Raw genomic sequence first — 19217 nt, 5'->3', positions numbered from 1 at the left:
AATGGCAACATTGTCATTTATTCAAAATACATTCCTCAGCTCCGCCCCGAAATTATAAGGCACAAGAGCTTTCCGGTCGCGTCATCGTGGATTCGTGGCACGAGATCGTTAAAGAAATCTCGTGTCACTTAAAAGTGAAAGGCACTAATCCCGTTGTATTCTACATGCCTCGTGTGACGCGGTCAATGGTAAACTGCATTCTACCGAATTATTCGATTCTACTATATTTATATGATGAATAAAACACAAAACATCTAATATCGATAGATGATCAATACAATTATAAATCTATGCATATATATCTACTTCCGAATGGTGTCGCTATGTATCTCTAATTATTACAGCCTACACTCGAGAACTATCGGTAAAGTAATATGCTTTTGTCTCCCGTTGATTAAAGTAGAGCCCACATCTCCCGTCGGTAAAGTAGAAACCATGTTTGCAAAAAAAAATTGCATTCGTTTCGTCGGATCGCATAAACAGCGTATAAATTCTTGAATTTGGTTGATTTACGCAGAGGAAAACGCAGAGGAAGAAGAGGAACCATAGCCCGCAGAAAATAGATTGGGGTTTAAATTTGCGAGATCGGGGAACAGCGACGGGTGAGCTCTAACAATTTTTCTAACAACGGAGCGGCGTCGAATCGCGAATCCGGGAGATATCGTTATATTGTTTTTTATTTGCCAGTGAAGCGAGAAATAGCCGGCGAGCGACGAGCGGGCGGGCGGGCGAGGCGCACCCAGAGGCATTATATGATGCACGTCTGACTTCCGGCAGCGTGCGCTCGCGCTCTCACGCACGCGGGGACGTACACGCGCGTGAGCGCTCGCGCGCGCGCGCACGGACCCACTTCCTCGCGCTCCTCGCGCTCTCCGACACTCGAACAAAGATCTTTTCAAACCCGTACCGAACTGTAACATCGCATGGCCGCGTGCGAGTGATCGTTTCTAAATGCTCTCTCCCGCTGCAACTCAATACTCTTCATGCTGTTTTCTCTCCTTTTTCTCTCTCTCCCTCTTTTTAACCGTAATGCACGTCTCCTCTTGCCGGCGAGATTCACATTCTCTCTCTTTCTCTCTCTCTCTCTCTCTCTCTCGATCCCTCTTTCCCCTGCGTGCGTGTGCACGTGGAAATACGAGTTACGCGACACGACGGAAGGGAAAAAAATCAAAGCGTGAGAAACGATCCGCATGCGATCGATCGGACGCGTGTATACAGAGAATGCGTTCTGCTGTTTAGAAAAGAAAATTCCGTAGCGAAGTATGTATATATAGGGACGCCTTCGAGAAGGCGAATAAATCCCGAGCGGATGCGATAATCGTCCCTGACCTATAATCTCTCTGTTACATCGTATATATTTGTTATTGCATTAGGACGACATTCGTATTATTGATGTTAATGTCAATATTGTTTACAGGTTTGTTTATACAGTCGATCTCAGTTGTTCGTTGGAATTTTGGAATGTGCTAGAACTCTCTCGGTCGAATTCTTGGATCCAGGAATGTGTAGCCGATTATGGAAAAATAGCAAATTGCGATTGGCTACACATTTCTCGGTCCGCAAAATCGGACCAAGTTCTAACATCGTGGACGCAGGGCTGAATTCTAGAATTTATAAATATTATATTTTTCTCACAACACAATTAATAAAAGATCATATTTGATCAAAGCGGATATGTTGGTGCTTAATAATATTTTTGCAGAAATTTTGACAAATTTACTATTTTCAACTTAAGTAAATTGCGTTCTGATCATTTGTCAATCTTGTGAAACACCAAGTCTTAAAATAAAGCTGAAATACATAATGTTACAAATTAAATTAAGCTGAATGAATATACATATAGTTTTTTTATAAACACGTTTCTAATTATATGTATAATTCTATAAATCTAGACGGGGTATTCATATCTAACGATACTAATACGGCTCTTTTGATTGATTTACGACATCTTAAGACTGTTCTTGAGGCAATCTCAAATACAAGAACCGTTAGGAACATCAGCCTATATAAAACGAGCGAAGATGAGCGGTACAAAGTTCCAGAATTCCGAGAGCAATCGCGCGGTAGGTAAAACGAATAATTTAATCGAGCAGGGGCTTGTCATTGGAACTGCGCTCGTATCCATCGGAAATCGTGGCGTTTAACGAGCGGGGCTGATTTACGTGTTGCAGCAGGTGGCACGAGGTATACGAGGACGGAGGAGCGGCGCGTCGTCTTGGTACTCGCGGTCAAAAATTTCAGCAAGGGTACACCGGGCGCTTGCCATCTGGGCTCCTGCGCCTACCGCGCAAAGGTCCATACGGTCTACTGACGTTACCAGTGGTACCCGGGGTACCTCTTATACGTGCCCCTCGAGATTTCCGAATGCACTTATAAAGCGATAAGGTCGCGAAATTGCAGGCTTTGCGACGTAATTGTGACGCCGCGATGTATTTCCCAACGCGATTATTCGAATGAGATATAATTGACGGTCATCGTCCATTAACGATCCGCTGTGATATCCATTAGATATAATAATACGATATACAGGGTGAATTATTTCGAATTATGACGAATTTTCTTTTTTTTTTTTTCAAAGGAAATCTATTCCGAATGTTTTATTCACTTTCTACAGGGATCGGCACCTTTCCTTTCCTCCGTTTTTTATTCTCGTCGATTAATTTCAACGATTTGTATAACGATGATGTGTGCTAATTTTATGTTATTTTTACGTTATGTAATTCAACTTTCGCATAGAATGGCATGAATATTTTCTGCATACTTAGACCGTATGGTATTCGAGATACTTATAATTTCACTTGTGTTTAAAAATATTTCAACGTCATGATTACGGTAATCGAATGTGCAAACAAAACAGGCACGCGCCGGCAACGTTCGGCAGGTGTTGACATTGACCAAACTTTGAATCCCCTCAACGTTTTCCCTGTTTTCTCTCCGTACTGCTATCTCTCGATACTGCTTTTAGTGTGTATATTTCAGTTACTTCGAAATCGATCAAACGATTTATACAGGATAGTGACTTACGACAGCTTTTCCATTTATACTTATCTTTGTGATTTAAGAAATTCTACATCTTGAATCAATCTGTGATACACATTTAATGCCCATGTCACATTAAGCATTGGAGATTAAGTCGTAGTTAACGTTAAATTCATAGAAATTTGATTCGTATTCTCAAAGTGCCGAATATTTCAGAACAATAAAAGAATTGTCATAGAATGTACAAATATCGATAAAATGTTCTAAAAGGATTACGAACTGAGGATAAGAATTCAGTTAAGTCAATATCAAACGGATTAAAATTAAAATTATCTGATTGATCAAATTCCAATTTTCAGTTCGCAATCTCCAATGTGTAATGTGACGCGGTCATATAATGCTTACCAGATTTTCTAATATTTTCTCTCAATATTGTCCATTTTAGTGACTCCGAAATCGATATGCAACATTGATTTTCGAAAATGTATGGTCGTTCAAAAATAATTGAAATATTTTCACAATTCTTTATAACAAATCCCAATCGCATTCTATTTCCTACATTTCTTATTTCTTAAAAATAAACGAGAATTGTCGCCAAAAGGACATACTAGAGAACCTTCCAAAAATATGCTGACCTTCCATTAATAATCCCTTTACCACCAAGAGAGCTTGACCGGATATATGCATTCCCAATGGTTTTTCTCCACTTATTCTAAAAAGACTATAGAGAAGAAGAAATCGTTGGAATTTCAAAAGAAATAAACATCTATTGAAATACTAAAAGAAAAAAGCTATAAGCTTAGCCTAATGTTAAAAGATGGCACACTGTAAAAAATAATTGATCGAATTTTCTTGCACATCTCAGAAAATTTACTCAACGTCTTTAAGTTAAAATTAATATTTTATTGTTTACAGCGCAGTTATAATATTATAATGTCATGTTATAATGTTATAATGTTGTAAGTGTTGTAACGCATTTTATTAGAAAATATATTTTATTAGAATATATGGATAATTCAACAATTACACACACATATATAATACATATACAGGATGAGGCTCAGTAATTCTGTCCACTTAGATTCACCCCATTATTTTTTAAAATATAAAGTAATTTATTTATTATTGATAAAGTAATATATTTTCTGAAATTATATAGCATTATATCAAGAAGGGTACAATACGCTACTAATAATTTTTCTATAGAGATGGAGACGCTTTGAAATTTCAAAGTTCTTTGCTTTTTTAAATAGAATTGTATGACTTTTTTGTAATATTATTTCTCTAGTTATTCTGCGTATAAAAGTATTAAGATACAAGCATCGTGAAATCAATAAGTGTTTCTGAAATACTTTATACATTATTCTCTCACATTAGTATAAACTCTTAAATATCTAGTAAATTATTAATTTTTTGATAATCGTATTTAATACTTTTATGAATAGAAAAATGAAATAAATCAATTGATATAAAGAAAACACAAAAGTTGTTTTAAAAAAATTTGTAGACAAAATGTATATTTTTATAATAAACAGCTACGCGTTTTCTTTACACTAATTGATTCACCTCATTATTCTGTTCATAAAAATATTAAAGTACAATTATAAAATGTAATAAATAAGTATAAATATATAATAAATAATAATAGATAACGTATCCTAGAATTTTGCACATGTCAAGAAAGTTCAGTGCTTCAACTTCATTGTATTAAAAAAATTAGACATTTCTATGATAACTCGATTTATTGTAGAATTATCTTACAGCTTCGAATATAATATAATATAATATAAAGTTAAAACGACTAGACGAATGAATAGACAACGGAAGGAAAAGAATATTTTCGGTATTGAATATATAGTACAACCCAGTACAAACAAAAACTGAAGATTCACCATGGTGCTTGACCATGGTGATTCTTTTACGAACAAAAAAAGGAAAAAGAATTTTTCATTGAACATGCAAATTCCGGGGTTGTTTTTCTACGATTGTCTGTCCATCTCCATTGAAATCGAGGAAAACGACCCGACAAAAAAGGACCATTACTTTTATTCTTTGATTTCTATTCCGCAAACTCTCAGATATATCTATAGTTTCTCTATTTTTCCTATATTAAGATGCATTGCTAATTGATTATACTTACACGCAATAAAGAAATACAAAATAAATTGTAAATTTTAATTAAATAAATTATATGATTTTTTAATCGCGCGACACTGAACAAATTTTAACTTTTTACTAAATTTTTCACTAAATTTTAATAAATATCTATAAACAGTTCTAAATAAATATATCTACTAAAACATATATTTATTTTTGATACAAAAACTATTATATTTTGATTTAACTATTATTTTCTTTTATTGAGTAAATATTTATAAGTAAATGTCCATTTAATTATATTTCAAGAAATATGCATTAAGATTTAGTAAACTTTTTCTCAGTATAGAAAGAATTTTATATATGACAAATGTATTTAGCAAATCTCTTTATATTAACATACATATTTAATTTACAAATTGACGGGAATAATAATTTTCTAAAGAACAACTAAAATTATCTTTTGATTTGAAATAGAAAAACTTTTTAATGGGAGTAGAAAGATAAGTACTCCTAGATCTTATCGTATAAAAATTAAAGATAATATCACTTGAAATTTCTTTTTTCATTTTGGTGTATAACTTTACTTTTTATTACTTATTATTAACACGAATATTTTCTAATTATAAGATTGATGTAAGAAAAAAGAAAATCAATTTCAAATAATACTGCCATATCCGCTTGAAATAACATTTTGTCACCCATTCGTATCCTTGAAATCGAGAATTCCTGAAACTCTTTAGATTTCTTCTCATTCTTACAGATCAAAGAATCAAAAATTGCTAATATCATGTCATCTTTGTAAAAAAAAGCTGTCTTTGATACATCTTAAATTTTAGAAGAAGCAACAGAGTTTTCGCGACAAACTTCTCGTGAATGCGAGCAAGGTGAGGAGATCACCAGATCGGGGAGAGCAGAGAGAAGATACAAAGAGCGACAGAGCTGAAATCTGAAATTTTCTCGGCAGAATCGTGAGTGCCGTTCTGATGATGAAAAGTCCACGGACAATAGGGACAAAGGAAATTTTCGGGAGGTATACCGGTGTTATGTACCGGCTGGCTAGCAAGCTGCGCAGCTACGTCGCTCGCCATCGTCGACAGTAGGCGCGATGCACAAAGTCCTACATAAGCTGCGTTGCAGCAGGCCTGCAGTATACAGGGTGATTCGCAATCGACGAAACCAACCTTTTGGAACGGAAAAAGGAAATAGTTTTTTTGGGAAGAAAAGATAGGTATTTTAATCTTGAGACCCCAAGCCCGTCGTCTCTGGTCGGATATTCGACCGTTGAAATTTTCAGGTACGGTTAAGGCTTCGTTCACGGAAACATCGCCCGAGTACCCGTGTATCGTCTTATCCTTGTTGTTCACCCATGTTAAACGAGGATAAGACGATACACTGAGGCACTCGGGTGACGTTTCCGAACGCAGCCTAACAGTCGTTGGATTATTTCAGATTTTCTACTCGAGATCGATTTATTTAAATATTCTTATATTTTCATCATTCTATAAAATATTTAATTGTTGAAAGTAAAAATAAAATAATTAATCACATTAATGTTAATTAATTGTGAAAAATTAATATATATGCTAAACGTTTAATTCTTTAAATCTTCGTTAAAATATTTTACAAAGATTTACATTCCATGTCGTGGAATGTTCTGAGACGTTTTAAATGTTTCTTTCAAGTACCATCCAAGTTTATGGAAAGTTCGGTAAAATTCTCACGTCGGCAAAAAATCCTTTAAAGTTTCTTTCTTAAACTTTGAGGAACCCCCTGGAGTACACATGAAATAAGTAGGTAGAAAAACGGGCCTGCATTAGCTTGGCCACATCCGCCGGATTTTAGTGTTCAAGGATGACACAGTACTTATGAATACAACAATGCTATCCTTTAAGATGTAGTTTCATTTAACTAAATTATAGAGGAAAAATAGAATTGTAGAGGATTTACTTAAGGAAGAATGTATTAAATTCATTATTCATCCTGTGTGAGAGAGAGAGAGAGAGAGAGAGAGAGAGAGAGAGAGAGAGAGAGAGAGAGAAAGAGAGATATCTTTAATCACATAAAATATCTCGTCGGTCAAAAATATATATATTTAAAATTCTACCGAAACGAACTCTGTTTAAAATATCGAATTTCGTCAAACTTTCGTACTGCACCATTGGCAGGTCTAGAACTGTCGGCGTTTCGATATCCTCCCATAAAGAGATTCGAATGAGCACCGTGTCCTTGAACTTCGTAAGCTAGTTACGAATCGCCCTGTATATCGAAGGGTGCTGTACGAATAGGGGAGAGGGAAGAAAGATAGTACAGCAACGGTTTATGTACATCATAAACGACCCCGGGTCTTTCTTCTTTCTAGATGGACGAGGTACCAGTTCCTCCGGTAAGAGGGATGACGAAGGAACGGGCTTCAACCCTCTGAATGCTGAGAATGATACACATGGTGGAACGGCACACGTGGAGTATAAGAGGTATACATACGGAAACCGCGCGCCGGAGCGGTCAACCTCGGGCTTAGAAGGAGACAGAATGAGGGGAGAGGGTAGAGAGCGTGCAGAGGAGGAAGTGGAAACGATTTGGGACACAGTTTAAAGGCAAAATGGTACCGAATAGAATAGAGAATAGTTTATGTGACGTTTTAGGGCGTAAGCCACTTCACTTCCATGTAAGGTCGATAGAATAAAATACAATATGGTTAATACAAGCATAATGCGACTCAATATAGTTGTATAATTTTTAAGTACTCTACGAAAATAGGCGGACAAGTTGATTCGCAGTAAATTCGAGAAATGATGCACCTCGTGCGGAACGATTCGAGGTGCAGAATTCCTTTGAACGTAAAAAGTATCGTCCCTTCAGATTTTCTTCCTCATCTTCGAAGATGTTAAAATATAAAAAAAATAATTAACTCTCTCCATCTACTATCTGGGGTTTTTTTATGTGAGCGAATTTTCATTCTTAAATTTCACTTTTGTTCAAATGTTAATTTTTATTAAATGAAATTTTAACATTTAAGTTAAAAAGCTATTTAATAATGTAATAGAAGAAGCCTTATGAACAATAAAAGGAAGTTAGGCTGAGTAAAAGAAATTTAGAGAGAAAGAGATAGAAAATATGACTGCAGAAGGATGATCAACGTGATTAATTATGGATTAAAGATCTTTTAATAGACACAAATATGGATAACCTCTCGATGCTGACGATTACAACAAAACTCGCACTGCAATTCGTGTTAGAGTTGCAATCCTTCGAGTTTCGAGAAGAAAAACGACGTCCTTAGAGAAGAGAAAAAAGGACATGGAAATGCGGTGAGAAAAAGAGTGGCGAAAAGAAAGTGGTAGAGAATGAGGCGGAGGAGGAAGAGATGGTCGCTCGTATAGGTATGCGTTCGTATGCGTGCTCGCACGCATCCTCTCATCGCACGCACCGGCGCGACGTAGGTACGAGGCGTAAGTATATGTGAGCGCGTGCCCGCGCAACCGACAGCAGATGCGCTCGCAGAGCGCAGCTGTCCTCCTACAAGTGGTTCTCAATCATCCCTTTCCTCGATTTTTCTTTCTCCCTTTTGCCCCCCCCCCTCCCCCTCCCCTTCGACACCTCCCTCGCCGTTCGCCCCGCGCGGCTGAACCGAGCGATCGCGCGCGGGAGTTCGGGGGTATAAAGGAAATCGCTGTGCGACGATTACACTTTTGTGGTGGCGATAAACATTCGCGTCGCCAGCTGATCGAGCGATCTCTTTCTCTATCTCACCCCTTGCCTCCTCCTCCTCTTCATCTCTCGCTAGAAAAGGGAATAAGGAGAGAAATGTATACGGATAAGTGCCGATATACGTGTCGAGATACGTCTGGAGAATAAAAATACTTGCGAGTTATACGTATACTATTTCTACAAAGATCGTGCGCTCCTTTGGCGGATTTGAGGAATTTGCTGCTTCGAAGCCGGCTGTGTCACGTGATAGGAAAAAAAAAAAAAAAAACTGGAGCGAGTAAGAGGACTTTGTAGAAGACTTTGTAGAGATGGAAGGATAAAGATTCAAAGAAGCTTTTAAAAGTATCGTTTATGAAATTCATCACATGGGGACAGAGCAGAGATGATATTGTATGCCCAACAACGGGAAGCGTGCTGCTAATAATATTGAGAGGAGCGTTCCAACCTGTTACAAAGTGAAGCCTACGTTCTTAATGACGCGAACACGTGGTGAACGTAAGTTTCAGCTGTTCCAGGTGATACCGCGGGACGTGTGTTACGCGCGCGGACCGAGAGGAAGCGACCGAACTGTTTGAAATCGGTACAATCGCGTCGCAATGCAGCGCCCCGATTGAAACGTCATTCTTCCGGATCTCGCTTTATTATTTCGTCAATTCGCAATCTGACGATCAATCATTTCTGCATTAATGGTCAGTTTAAAATTCTCTTACGATGTAATTCAACTTTTATACAAGGTGTTCCGGATCGATCGAGAAGAGTCGATCGTCCCACGAGTTTCGCATTGATAAAAAAAAACGCCAACATCAGGTCTAAATTGATTTTTCTGTCAAGCGAGCATGAATATCTATATTAAATTGTAAAAAAATTTTATTTTTTGCGTCAACTTCGTTATGACGCTACAAAAATTCTATTTTTTTAACAATAAAGAACAAATTATGTTTTGTTCTCACTTTTATATCTTCAGCGAACAAAAGTCCTGTAAAATGTGATAGTAAAGAGGTGAAAAAAATTATATATATATTGACAGACAGATCAAAAACACATCAAAATTCCGAATAATTTCAATGTAATTAATATGTCAAAATTTTATTTAAATTTGTTTATAAAGATGAGAGATTGAAATCTAAGAATATATCTTATTGTTAATTTATGTATTTTATTTTGCAATTAATTATTCGGAATTTGTCGTAATTGTCAAGTCAATTTATAAACGTATCATACGATGACTTTAAAAACAACATTCGCAATTCGAGTGGCTATCTTATTTACATATATTTTTAGATGGGCATAATCAAATGTGGCATGGCGAATAAAACGAGCATGTGTACGTTCCGCGATGCGTAAAATTACTGAGTAAACAGGGCTAAACACCTTAGCGAGATGACGAGGCAATCGTTGTCCCGCGCGCGCGGATTACAAGGCATTATTTATAAAACACTAACGAAGAGAGAGAGAGAGAGAAAGAGAGAGGGCGGTTTTTTTTCGTTGCACAGCATGATTGGTCGGTGTTGAAGATGAAGAAAAATTACAAGAAATTTATCGGAAAATATACATCGGGTATTATTCGAAGAGTAAAATCTTCATAAAATATTAACATTCGTTGCCTTACTATTTATTTCAGTTGCCCACCGTTAAGTGAGATCAAAAGATTACCCGAATTTCGTATTTCTATAAATTTACAAATAACATTTACAAAAAGGTTAACTGATGATTTGAGAATTCAAAATAAGATTCTTTGTTTCATTTTATACACGCCATGGTAATATAATAATTTGGAGAATTTTAGAATGCATACACACATAAGAATGTACATTAAAATATACAAACATAAAAGTGTAACATTGCAAATAGAATTTCCATGGTGAGATTCGAGATTACCTAACAGAGTGAGGCAAGCTTTACATTCGTTTACGTCTTTGTGCGCGTTGAATCTTGCAAGAACGGTAGGTACAATCGATCACACATTCGCGTAGGGTTTTTTCAAAGTTTTCGCTCCGATAAATCACGTTTAATCCGGTGCTCCGTTAGGAAGCACGCGAGCGCTATATCCATCGCAATCGATGGGACTCGATCGGAAGGAACGAGGAAGGCGGGGAGGCCGCAGGCAGTCAGCTCGAGAGCAGGACGAAGCCGCCTGCCGCGCGGCGGATATCTGTCACATCGTCGTAAATCACACACGGCGAGCGAAGCTCAAACCGTCAACGCACGCGTGTATAATCGTCAAGCGTTAATTTTAATCGCTCCTCTTTTCCTTCCCTTTCCCTGCCGCCGAATGGCGGGATTTCTCCCCCGGGTCCCGACGGTACGTTCAGGCTGCGTCCCCCGGTCTCCGATTGGTCGCCGCTCGCCGGTCGCCTACCTATCTCGACGGAAGAAGAGCAACCTGGACGAGACCTGGGGACGGTGGACCTGGACGGAGGTAGGACGAGGGGCGGTCGCGGCTGCGTCACGTCGCTGAAAGGAGCCGTAGGCAAAATCCAGAGGACAGCTGATACAATTTTGGCGGGTTCCGGACGTGCGATCGGAATAATGCTCGGAGAAACTAAAAAGGGAAACGGTGGGAAGGGGGGGGGGGGAAAGAAGGAGAGAGAGACCGGTAGGGAAAGAAAGATGCACAAGGGACGCCGAGGACAAGAAAGCGAGGAAAGGAAGAGGTAGGCCGGCAAAGGGAGGGAGGAAGAGAGAGAGAGAGAGAGAAGAGGGCCTCGTGAAAAGGGACGAAAAGGAAGCAAGAGGGAGGTTCTCTTCTGGCGTTCGGGGCCGTGCCGTTTGGGTCGTGCGTTGTGCATTGCCATCGTCGTCGTCGTCGTCGGTGCCGTCGCTGCTGCTCCTGCTTCTCTCGTGTTGCTGTTAAATAAGAATAAGCCCGGGTCTCCCCCCACTACTTGGGGCCCAAAACGAATAAAGGAGGCGGGACACCTGGCCGTGGCCGCAGTTTGCTTCAAGACCTCGTCGTAGCCGGTCGACTCTTCATCTCCCGAAGAAGTCTTCCTTTCCGTTACGATCCTCATCGAACCCTTGTTCATCCTCTCATCGTGCATTCCTATTCTCTCTCTCTCTCTTCCCTTATTCAGTCTCCTAGTCTCAGTGTTGTGCAGTGGATGACGAGGAAGACTACGAAGAGCCTTGATCCTTGAAGAAGATCACCGTTGAGAGGATGCCGAAGAAGAAAAAAAGAGCGAGAGAGAGAGAGAGAGAGAGTGATCTACCGCGAGTGATGGACGATCTAACAACGCGTCCGATTTATTTCCTGCGTGTGACGCACCTCGATCGAGCGCGCCGCCCGGCGCGTCACGTGCCGAGGAACATTCGAAGAGGAAGACGACGAAGAAGAAGGAGAAGAGGGGCATTGTGCGAGGATCGAAAACCGCGTCACGGCGATGATCGACGTCGGCGGCGACGCTCCGTTGTTGCTCGCCGATTGTCCAGCGCGTTATTTCGCCGGGAGCAGGAAGCAGCCACGAGTATTCGAGAACGCCTTCGTCGAACTGCCAGCTCTGGGTAAGATTGTGACGGTAAGGTAAGGTTGATTTGTAATCACGTTGAAAGTTCCGTCGATTCTGTGTCTAGCGGGGAAAAGCCGCGCAGGGACAAAATGACGAGATACACCGGAGATTCGTTATTATCTCGATGACGATAGATAAAAGTATATCGAAAGAATCTCGTTGTCTCCCAGACGATAATAGAAGCGGATTCGCGCGAAACGGGGCCACGCGACGAAAGATCCAAAGTCCAAGTTAACGGCCGAAAGATATATACAGGTCACGAGTGGGACATTGTTTCTTACGATTGTTTTCATTTCGCGCGGCGCTTCGTTTTTTTTTTTTTTCCCCTCCCGACCTTGTGGGAGATCCTTCGAGGGATTCGAGGATAGAGCGACGTCGCGCGCCGGTAAGAAAATCGGCGAGCGAGAGTCCTCGTGGGGGGAGCGATCCTTTTTGCGCGGGAGATTTCCACGCGCTTATACCGGCGTCCTTCGGCGAGAAACTCCGACGGGCATCGCGCCGAGCGTGAGGTGAGGTGCGAGGACACTGTTGTTTGCGTTACGCACGCACCGAGCGCGCCGCGATATTAAGAGCTCGAGTTACCGATTACGGAGAAGCGAAAAGCGCGTCGCGGGCGATAAACAATAGCCGTATTTACGCGCGGATATCTGCGCGCCGCTCTCCCGAGAGCGGTGGCGTCGGAAGTCGAGTTTCGAGGATATTACGTCATTATTACGAAGAGCCTCAAAACAAAACGGAAAAAAGGTTTGGCGGCTCGCGAGTAAACTTGTTTCTCCGCCTAGCATCTTCCGAGCGGCCGGCTTTCGAGTTTCGTGCCACTTTCGGCATAAACGAAATTCTCTCGCGCGTGCATGGTGTCTCTTTGTGCGTGCATGCGTATACTACGTGGACTCTGTGTGTATGTGTGTAGTGCGCGCACGCACGCACGTGTTACGTATACACGAATTAGCGTGCCCAGAGCCCCCCGGTTTCTCGTTTCACAGAAATTCCGACCGGTCCCTATTTCTCAGCGAGAAGGCCCTATTTCGAGGATCGGCAACGTGGAGCGTCCGTGAACGACCTATGGTCCACGTAGAAGCGACCTCGGGCTACGATTTGTGATTCGAAGTGGACGCTAGATGTAGAGGCTCTCCGATTTGGAGACTGACCGCCAAGGCCACGTTGGAGAGCCCCCCCGTACATGTAAGCGAGCGAGAGAAGGAAGAAGATAGAGAACGAGAGAAGGAGAGAGAGACTCGTTCGTGTGAGTGAGTGAGCGAGGGAGAGAGTGAGGGGGGGAGTGAGAGAAGGAGGAGGGAAACACGCACGCGGCGCTCACGCATTTCTCGCCCCCATCAATGGGCGAACGCGTGTTACGCGACGCGACGCGCCGTGCGTAATCTCGCGTGATTCCAACGAATTGCTCGTATCGCGAAACCGACGGACTTTGCCGCGCGATTTCCGGCGGCGATCACTGAAGCAGAAAATTCGTCGCGAAGTTGGTTCGCGCGCGTCCTCGTCCGAGCAGCTTTTGGGAATTGTGTGTTTCTTTTATTTATTTTTTTTTTTTTTTTGCAAATAAGTTCGCGGAATTGTCGACCCTGAATTTGTTGACTCGATTTACCAATTTTTTTACTCGCGAGTTCGTCCGAGAGAGATTCGACGGAACACGGTGTGTTTTAATTTAATTTGAATAATTTGAAACTTAAATAACTCGTTTGTGTATTCTATTTCTGAATTTGTTACGTTATTTTAATTTATTCGTCAAAAGTAATTTTCGTAACTTTTTGTTTTAATTTTGATTGAAAATCTGTTTCTTTTATTACATATATATATTTTTTGTGCTGTTATATATTAACATGATAAATCTTTTAAATTTATCCTTTGTGATGAAATAATTTGTTTTATGCAGATTTTACAAATATTTTGATCTATCACGCATTTTTTGCAATTTTATTACAAAAATTAGTTAAAAAGAGAGATCACTCAGAAATTACATCTTGTTTTCCTTACAGCTTCCGAAAGAACGAACCACGTGGTTGTGGGCAATGAGAATCGCCGCCTGGCCCGCGGGGCCCTTCGACGGGTTCGGCCCTGGGCTTCGACTCGCACGATCCTGCATCGCAAATTGGAGCGGAATGACTACCGTCGAGTCGAAAAGTATATATCGTCGTCGATTCGGCTGATTCGTCGGCGGCCCGGCAGCTGAATACGACGCTACATGTTGCATAGGAGATAGGTCGAGATATGTGTCAATATTCAACGGAAATATATTTCAATATTGCACTAGTCCCGGCCTATCGGGATGCATTGTATCTCGTCGAGGAGCGAAACAAAGGGAGACCGACGGCGGACAGGTGGGAAAAGGAGAGAGAGAGGAAAAGTGGGAGAGAACGCTATTTCGGAGGAATTTGCCTCCTCGAGAATAGCCGTTCGAGGTGGAGATCTTCGAGGATCAGGCAGGTGGGGTAGAGGGCAATATTTGTGAATTGTTAAAATCAAATTGCACTCTTCCCGGCCTGCTGGATCTGCTCGACATATCGACAAGTTGCCCAATTTTCGATACGGATTTTTATAAAAACGTGTATTCGGTGAAATCAGATCTCGAGGTGGTTTTTGTATTAATTCACACAGCACCACCGGAAAGTCTAGAGTGTCGGCTTGTAAATAAGAGTCAGCTTTATTTTACAGATTTAAAGGGACTTTGTATTATGTAATTATGTAACATACAATTTTATAGTGTTAATACACAAAATGTCTTATTTATTGTTATTGTTGTAATTATATCTGTAACGTATAGTTTTAACTTTAACCTTCCAATTGTAGCAGGGTGTGTTGTGTATTATTATTATTATTTTATATTAACTACAAAAGTTTTGATTTTATAAACTACAAGATCATATATTAAAGCAATGTTATATAAAAGAAAAATGCCTTCTGTAAAAGTAATATGTTGCAAGAATGGAAAACAAAATAAAGATTCAGTAAAATCACGTGCAATGTCTCGAATTCGTTGACCATCTCTTCCTACAATCTTTTCCAATTTTCCTTCACATGACCTTTTAAGCAAATTAATTTCGCACATATAAATAAATTCGAATATATCTCGAAATAATTCTTAAATTGAACGAAGAGAAAAAATTGTCTAGAGATCTTCAGAAAAGAGAGCAACTCGCGAATAAAGAAAACAGCGTTATCGATGGAAATGCATCAGTTTCGTAATTCATATTTTTCACAAATGATGTACACGTCGCATTGCGTGCGGTTCTTCGAGAGAAAGCATTCCTTCTCCAGGATGTTGCTCGACGTTCCCGCGCATTTCCGGCCGATTCGGGAGCGAGGTAGATGACAGCGTTTCCGCCACCTTGCGAGGCGCGGTTATTAACGATCGTGCACGAATTTGGAAGGAAGAAGGTAGAAAGAAAGAAAGAAAGAAAGAGAGAGAGAGAGAAAAAGCCATGCATCCTTTTGTGCGGCACGGTGCTCACGTAACCGTTCCATCCGAAACGGTCGCACGATGTAGGAAGGAAGAAGAAGGAAAAAGGGAACGCCCGAGAGAGCAAGGGAGACGGATTTCTCCCTGCTAGGAAAGAGATCATCCGCTCTCACTGCGGGTCCCAAATTCGCAAGCTCCCGGGGATTTGGGTTCGAGTTTCCTGCACTTTCGAGAGAAAAAGAAATGTGCGCTCTATGGACACACAGTATATTTCTTTCGTTCGTCTCTTCTCTCTCTCTCTCTCTCTCTCTCTCTCTCTGTCTCTCTTTCTCTTTCTCTTCATCTCCTTATATTCCTCGCTCTGTCTTCTTCCACGTGTGTAGAGTTGCCACGTGTAAAACGTACCCCCGGTGGACGCGAAGCGTGTGTTTCACAATTCTTTCTGGATGGCGCGGAGGCGCACAAAGAAAACGGCGGAAAAAAAGAAGGAAGAGGAAAAACCCGCTATCAAAGGACGAGGGGCGGCCGAGGTGCGCGGGGAGGGGCGGGAGGGTTACGTTACGTTCGATCGAACAAGGAAACACAATAAAAGTAGTGAGGGCTGCCCGTAGAAGCGTGGAGGGAACGCGAATCCTGTTTTTCATTCGTCCTGACGCCTCGCTCCGTCTCGCTCCCGCAAACGGGACGGCGGCGCAGCGCGACGCGCAAAAGCATCCCTCTCTTTAAGGAGAGTCCCACGGTTTGAAATAAAACACCTGGCTTCTCGCCCGCCCCACCGCCCGCCCGCCCGCGTGCATGCCTGTATGCGTACACGCGTGCACGCGTCTTGTCCCGTTTTTAAACACAACGTTGACAGAGCTCTAGAGTTTGGCCTCGAATGAAAGGGAAAAGATATTTATACATTTTTCGCGCTTTACCTATCGCCTATTATCGTATATCGTATACCAAACGTTTCGGAGCAACTGTACGATCGATTCTATTAATTATTTTGAATTAATCTTGCGTAGAGTGTTCCGACACGACTTTACGTCGCTTTATTTTTCTCTGCGATGTTACTAGATCAAGAAACAGAATTTAAGATACGATAACACGCACGAGTTGAAATAAAATTTAATCGATATATTAAAGGATTTTTAAAGGGAAAAAAAAATAATATCTCTATATTTGTTATTTAATTCGTGTTTGTGTTGTCATGTCACCTTAATTCAGTTTTACTTGTACGTAAAGATATTCTTTCTCATTTTTGCCTCTTTATTTTCTTCATTTATATCGTCGATATTTCTGTCACAAGTAACAATTTTGTTATAATAAAATAATGGAATAATATTAAAATCATCAACAGCGAAATATACATCCAAACGTATAAGATATTCTAAAATATCGTATAGGTCGAAATACTGTGTCAAAGTTTGCCGAGCGAATTCATATATCTGCTACCTGAAAAAAAAAAAGATTTCTTTTTGCTACCCGTTGATGTGCATTGGGCTCAGAATAAGGTACAGCATGCGCGTTCTCACGGAGAGGAGGCGCATTTCTCTCTCGCTCTCTGGCTCTCTTACACATTTTCTCTTTCTCTCTTTTCCTCTGTGTCTCTCGTCTCTCGTTCTCTCCGGCCTCCAGCCTGAGACTGGACTGGTTCCCTTCGGGCCTTCTTTACGAACTTTATTGAATTCTTTGTAATATGCCAAAGGGTTCACCGTGCGCAACCGCGCTCTCGCGCGCACCATTCATATGCTAAACAAATAAAAATTCGTTGAAAGAAACGAATCTCTATCTACTATTCTTCCTCTCTCTCTCTCTCTCTCTCTGTCCGTACGTTCCTTTTCCTCGAGAGAGGAGAGCAGCTGTCCGCGAGAGCGACTCGTATCTACGTTGTCGTTAAAAACCAAGGAGAGGATGATACCTTGAGCTATTTAATGAAAAAGGGTGCAAGATGTACCCTCTCTGCCTGACGGCGATGATGGTGGCAATGATGGTGGTTGTGGTGGTGGTGGTGGCGGTGGTGGTGATGCCGATGGTAGTGGTGACGGTGGTAAGGTCGCAGCTGCCGCTAAAACGAAGGAACAATGCGCGTTTGCCGATGACGTACTATTCCAAGATCCGTGAAGCAAACATGTTTATAAGTGGGTCATCGGGCATTCTAATGTTATGCAGTAGGATTTAATTCTTTTTTATATCAGAACTAATTTTCGTGTCACACACTCTCTCTCTCTTTCTCTCTCTTTCTCTGTAACGTATTAATCCCTCGTAAGTACACCAAACGTCTTGAAAACATCTTGGGCATATTTCGAAAGATCTTGAATTTCCGTCAGTTTTTAGGATGATTTCTCATTTATTTCATTTTATGTGTATATACTGCCTAATATATGTTATTTTTGTTAGCTTGAAACTATATACAATATCATCGTAAAAAATGAACAAAATTTAAATTAAAAGGAAGTTTTAAAGCTCTACTTTTAAATATTTTTTTGTAATATTTTAGTTTATGTGGCAATTTGTGTGTGATACTTTTTAAGTTTTTACACATAGAAAACAAAAAGAATTTGCCAAAATTTTTGACTATCGAACGTGAAAGCTTAAAGGTTTTCCTAAAAGTTTGTTCTTAAAAAGTGTTTTCCTACGATTTTTTTTGTTCCTGAGTTATTCGCAAATTAAGTAAAAGAACATTTTGATTTTAATTGGTTGTAACTCCGTTAAAAATCATGGACCGCAATTAAAAAATCAGATTCTTAAAGCTGAAACTTTGCTCTAATGAATGGTGTTATATAATCGTTAATTTTTCAAATGTATCATTTTATACTATTTTTGAACTAATAAAATACTTTCCTCTTAATGCTTTTATATTTTATACAAAATTGTGAATAAAAACTTTATCTTAAATATTCTGACATCATTATAAAATCATCTGGGTAGATCTTAAATAGTACATGCATGAAATCGTATCGATTTTGATGCATTCGGACTATATACAGGGTGTCCGGAATTTAAATGTCAAAACTTCGGGAGTATGTATAAGGGATCGATGAACTAAGAAAAAAAGTTCTGCAAAAAGATACTCATTTTTTCGTTTTGGAGAAATTTTTTTCAAAACGAAGCAAAAACAAATATCTCCCTACAAAACATTTTTCTCAGTTTATCGATCTTCTACACAATTCGAAGTTCTAACATTTAAATTTCAGACACTCTGTATAATATATATACCTAAGTATCGCAGAATCAGCTTTCGACCAAACTTTGATGATAAGCGATAAATTCAACCAATTGCTTATATTTTATAACAAAAATAACTTTCTATGTATAATTTATTCATCTTTAATTTAACATTTCTTCTCTAAAAATTAAATAAAAAGCTTTTTTACGGAGCAAAGTTGCACTCACACATATATTACGATTGATTAATCGATGAATTAAAACATTCGTTTAAAATTTAATAGTTTTATTCAAATTAGTAAAATTATTACTTAACATAAATAATTGTTTTATAAATTAATTATAGATTTAATTGATCG

The 19217-nt window shown here is 39.8% G+C and overlaps 1 protein-coding gene across 1 annotated transcript; it reads left to right on the top strand.

Annotated features, from left to right (window-relative positions):
- The first annotated feature begins 164 nt into the window (after window positions 1-164).
- On the top strand, window positions 165-7671 carry LOC108774365 (uncharacterized). The gene is made up of 3 exons (XM_018540459.1): window positions 165-188; window positions 518-602; window positions 7439-7671. Exons 1-3 carry the CDS (start codon window positions 165-167, stop codon window positions 7669-7671), a joined length of 342 nt encoding a protein of 113 aa, XP_018395961.1.
- The last annotated feature ends 11546 nt before the right edge of the window (window positions 7672-19217 follow it).

This window comes from Cyphomyrmex costatus, unplaced genomic scaffold (genome assembly GCF_001594065.2).
Source record: "Cyphomyrmex costatus isolate MS0001 unplaced genomic scaffold, Ccosl1.0 scaffold1053, whole genome shotgun sequence".
Taxonomy (NCBI): Eukaryota; Metazoa; Arthropoda; class Insecta; order Hymenoptera; family Formicidae; genus Cyphomyrmex; species Cyphomyrmex costatus.
The sequence above is the reverse complement of the archived record's forward strand: the minus strand, read 5'-3'. Positions and strand labels throughout refer to the sequence as shown.